The sequence below is a fragment of the Vitis vinifera genome, chromosome 3 (assembly GCF_030704535.1).
Source record: "Vitis vinifera cultivar Pinot Noir 40024 chromosome 3, ASM3070453v1".
NCBI classification, from domain to species: domain Eukaryota; kingdom Viridiplantae; phylum Streptophyta; class Magnoliopsida; order Vitales; family Vitaceae; genus Vitis; species Vitis vinifera.
The window spans coordinates 4,665,928-4,670,900 of NC_081807.1; the positions used below are offsets into that span (position 1 = coordinate 4,665,928).

The 4,973-nt window shown below is 35.1% G+C and overlaps 1 protein-coding gene across 1 annotated transcript; it reads left to right on the forward strand.

Moving 5' to 3' along the window:
* The first annotated feature begins 1,684 nt into the window (after nucleotides 1-1,684).
* On the forward strand, nucleotides 1,685-3,371 carry LOC100263992 (jasmonate-induced oxygenase 2). Its single transcript, XM_002284881.5, has 3 exons — nucleotides 1,685-2,385; nucleotides 2,467-2,794; nucleotides 2,896-3,371. The coding sequence occupies exons 1-3, from the start codon at nucleotides 1,943-1,945 to the stop codon at nucleotides 3,151-3,153; spliced, it is 1,029 nt and encodes a 342-aa protein (XP_002284917.1). The 5' UTR covers nucleotides 1,685-1,942; the 3' UTR covers nucleotides 3,154-3,371.
* The last annotated feature ends 1,602 nt before the right edge of the window (nucleotides 3,372-4,973 follow it).

Sequence of the window (4,973 nt, forward strand, 5' to 3'; positions counted from 1 at the left end):
TGGCTCAAGAAAGGTAAGTAGCGTGAGTAGCTATGGGCTACCAAGAGATTACTGTAAAGTATTGGTAATGGACTTTAAAACATGTGCTAAAGGGACAAAATTGAGGGTCTACACTCTCCTACAATCTTTTTTGCAAATTCACCATTGATCAAATGTAGCTCAATCCAACATTTTTCCAGCTTCTCACCCTTAGTTCCCACCATTTTGTGAATCCAAAACCTTTAGTCTTAAATGAACGGAAAAATGCACCTTATGATGTGATGTTGTTTCTTCTACATCTTCTGCATAGAGATGAAAATAAGATAAAATAAAACACACACACACAAAGACTAAAAGAAACAAAGACATAAATAAAAACCAAAGCAAAGACCAAAAAAAAAAAAAATCAATCAAAAAGGAAAGAAAGAAAGAAAATATATGCAATTTTATTATCAAGCAGGGTTTTTCCCTTTTTTATATTAAAATTCTTATCATTAACCGTATTTGTACCCATGGAAGGTAAAGGTAGTACCTAAAGAATGTAAATTTAGTATCTATAAGACATGTAGCACACATGTACATAAGTTCCTGACTTACTTGAAGTAGCCATGAAACAATGGATTCAATCATGCACCCAAGGTTACAAAGGTAGTATCTAAGGATGGAAAAAGCAGTACCTAAGGAAGATAATATACTACCTAATAAGGGTACTATCATCAATCAACTCCAATGTAAAATCTAGAGAGAAACTTATTGATCATCTTGTGGGCTTGGTACATGAAGGAATACAAGTATAAACTATATTCTCTAGCCTTGGTACAAATAGAAAGGAAGTTAGGGTTGAGTTGTGGAGAAAAATCCAAGTTTGAGAAAATATTTTAGTGTGTTTGTGCGAGAAAGAGAGAGAGAGAGGTTGCATAGAAAAGAATATTTGGGATATTTGGAGTGGCTATGGGTTTTAAAACAGAGTGTTTGATACTAGATAAGTTGTACTTTTAATGTTTAGATTAAGGGTATTTGCTACCGTATGCCTTCATTTAGGGAATAGTCCTTGATCATGTTAAATATTTGGTTAAAAGGGATGAAATAATCCTTTCTATATTTTTACTTGAAAAATAACTTTTTTTTAATGTACACGTCTCTTACCATTTCAAGTATTTACATATAGGTTTAAAAAAAATGTTATTTCTACAAGAAAATGGTAAAGATATTTTTATCAAAATGAAAAAAAAAAGAACAAAGGGTTAAATTTTAAAAATTGGATTTTATTGATCTTTTGAATCAAATAACTCAAAAAGAAAGAGAAATTGGTTTTGGTGGCTTTTTGAAGATTTTTTCTCTCTTTACTTTCAACGTGTAAGACTTGGCTGGCAAGGTGGAGAGCATTTTGGATTTGAAATACACATGAGCTGAAAATGCATAATTCTCCAAATAATTTCCAATTGCATTATAAACCTTAAAATATGAAAAATTAGGATCTTATTTTGCTGATATTTTTATATTAGCGTATTGAAGCACACTTTTCCCTAAATATGAAGTTTTTAATTCGAAAATATACACGATACTCAACAAAACGTATCCCTAAATATGAAGTAATTAATTCGAAAATATACACGACACTAAACAAAACGTATCTTTGATCAAACATTTGAATGTGGAGAGTGCTGTACGTTGCCAAAATCATCGAGAGAGATACCCTTTGCGGCTGCAGATTTTGGAAATAACTTGGTATCACTTGACCAATTATCATTGACATTTGCGCAACCCATGAGCCCACACCCCCAACCAAAACTTAAAACGTAACCCCAATTATGTCCAGGTTCAATGTACTAAACCAACCCCACTACACTACAAAAACCACCTGCTAAGTGGCCAAGTCCCCCTCACCATCTTCACGTGCAGCTAACACCAGCAGTGCATAACCGCCATTTCTAAGTTCTAAGTTCTAACCACTACCACAGCCATGGGAGAGGTCGATCCAGCTTTCATCCAAGACACCCAACATAGGCCTAAGCTCGCTGTTATCGAAGCTGAAGGCATCCCCCTCATTGATCTCTCTTCCGCCAATGCTTCCAACCATGTTTCTCAAATAGCTGATGCGTGCAAGAACTGGGGCTTCTTTCAAGTCATCAACCATGGGGTGCCCTCCGAGTCTCGTCGTAAAATTGAGGATGCGGCGAGGAAGTTCTTCGCTCTGCCATTGGAGGAGAAGAGGAAGGTGAGTAGAGATGAGGTGAATCCTTTTGGGTATTTCGATACTGAGCATACCAAGAACGTTAGGGACTGGAAGGAAGTCTTTGATATCGTGGCGTCATCCCCCGCCTTCATCCCTGCTTCGCCTAATCCTGACGACAAGGAGCTCGAAAAGCTGATCAATCAGTGGCCTCAGTACCCTCCTGAATTAAGGTACAAATTCCACCAGCTAAGGCACAGTCACTACAGTGAATTACTTAAGTTTTTTTGTTCTAATTGAGCTGATTTATACAGGGAGGTATGTGAAGAATATGCTAGAGAAATGGAAAAACTAGCTGTCAATCTGTTGGGACTCCTCTCTCTGAGCTTAGGTTTGCCAGAGAACAGATTCAATCTTCTCTTTGAAGAATCAACAAACTTCATCCGCCTCAATCACTACCCACCTTGCTCCATTCCTCACCTAGCTCTGGGCATTGGTCGCCACAAGGATTCCGGAGCCTTAACTTTCCTTGCTCAGGATGATGTTGGAGGGTTGGAAGTAAAGCGAAAAACTGATGGAGAATGGGTTCGAGTTAAGCCCACCCCAGATGCTTATATCATCAATGTTGGGGATATAGTTCAGGTACCACCCAAGAACTTTGAATTACAAGTACATGCTTATCAGTAGTGTTTGGCTCAAGGAATTTTTCACTCATTTGGTTAATTCTACTGATATTAAACCAGGTCTGGAGCAACGATACTTATGAAAGTGTGGAGCACAGGGTGATGGTGAATTCAGAGAGGGAAAGGTTCTCGATTCCGTTCGTTTTGAGTCCCGGGCACCATGTTTGGGTGAAGCCCTTGGAGGAGCTGACGAAGGGGGAAAAGCCAAAGTATAGAGCATACAACTGGGGAAAGTTCTTTGTTACGAGAAGGCGCAGTAATTTCAAGAAGCTTGATGTGGAAAACCTCCAAATTTCTCATTTCAGGGTATCAGAGTAAAAGGGTCAGTGGGACATTATCTATCATGTATTCAATAAGAGCTTGTTTTAGCTCTCTGAAGTTGGCCATGCAGTATAGGATGCGTATATGCATGGAGAATTTGGAGGTTTGGTGTGAAAATAATAATGTAATTTGCTTGATAAATAAGCAGCAATGCATGCTGCATTAATGGAATAGTCATTTTCTTCCTATATCGGGAAGAAAGTTATTAAGATCAATGGATCCTAAATAAGCATATAGTCACAATTAACAAATTTAATAATTTTTAAAAACATTTTGAATCCTATGATATACACCCAAGAAGAAGTGAATGTGAATTTCTTTTTCAAATTTTAGTAGAAAAAGATACGAATAATAAAAACTAAAGTAAAAATGAAATGGGAAGAAAGAGATATAATCAATACATTTACAATGGTTCACGATTCTCTATGTCCACATATCAACTTTGCTTATTCTAAAATTTATTTTAAATAAAATATTATTTTTAAATTATTATAATTTATTTTAAACAAAAAATTTAATTATATCTTTAAGATGGCGTTAATATCTATATTTCATTATATATATTAAAATAGTATTGTAGACCTGTGATCGTGTCCTTACTTGAAAAAAAAAAAGACAAGACTCACTTTGGATTGATGAAAATGGTTTTAGGCCACGTATCTTTATTTTATTTTTAAATGGAAAAAAAAAAATTCTAAGTATGAAACTTGAAAGGAAAATACGGGTTTATGAAAAACCAAGTCTGGGTTCAAGGGTCAGGTTACTTGTTGAGAAGGTAGGATGATAAATCGTAATACCCCTTTATACCCTAAAATTAGGTCTCTAATAATCAAGTTAATATAAGAATGACAATTGATCAAAAAGTCAACAAATACCAAGTAATGATCAATGATGTGTTATGGTTGAGCTATAATTATGGCTTTAAAAATTGGATTGGATCGGCTGGTCACGGTTTCAATCTGGTTTGGTCAATTGGGCTGGAAAGTGGTCGGACTAGTTAAATCGGTGGTTCGGCCGACTAACCGGACGGTTCGGATGGAACCATCCGGTTCAACTTTTTTTTTTTCCCCATTGTCGCCACTCCTACCCGCGTGCGCTGGAAGAGCTCTTCTTGCCCATTGGAACCCCCCACCCCATCGGCACCCCTTGCACTGGAAAAGCCAAAAAGCTTTTCCCCTTTTGGCCCACCGGAAGGGCCCCCACCTGGCGCTAGAAATGGAAACCCCACCCCCCAAAACCCTGTTGGAACCCTTTTTTGCTTGTTCCTCTCCTCTCTTTTTCCATTTTTTTAAATTATTTTTTACCTCATTTCAGTATAATTTATTTTCTTTTATATTTATTATTTTTTATTTCATGATGTTTAAAACTTATGATTTTAATTTAAATTAATGAAAATATTATAATTTTAAATAAATTCATGATTTTAAAATAAGTTTTTTTTTATTTAAAAATGAATTTGAAAATTTGAAAATTAAAATTAAAATTATGATTTTAATTTTAATTTCTAATTTGAAACTAATTTTCTAATTTTTAAATAAAATTTTAATTTTTAAATAATATATAAATTATTATTTTTATTTTTATAATTATTTTAAATTTTAATAATTTATAAATTATATATTTATGACATCACTAGTTTGACCGTGATTTGACCGCCGATTCGACCAGTGAACCGTGAACCAGTAACTTTTCCAATTCAATGATCGGTCCGATTTTGAAAACATTGGTTATAACTAAACGAATAGGAAAAGGAAAGAACGTACTTGAGAATAAGTTGAGCGCTTCGTGAGAAACATGGTTAGTGTACAATAACAAGC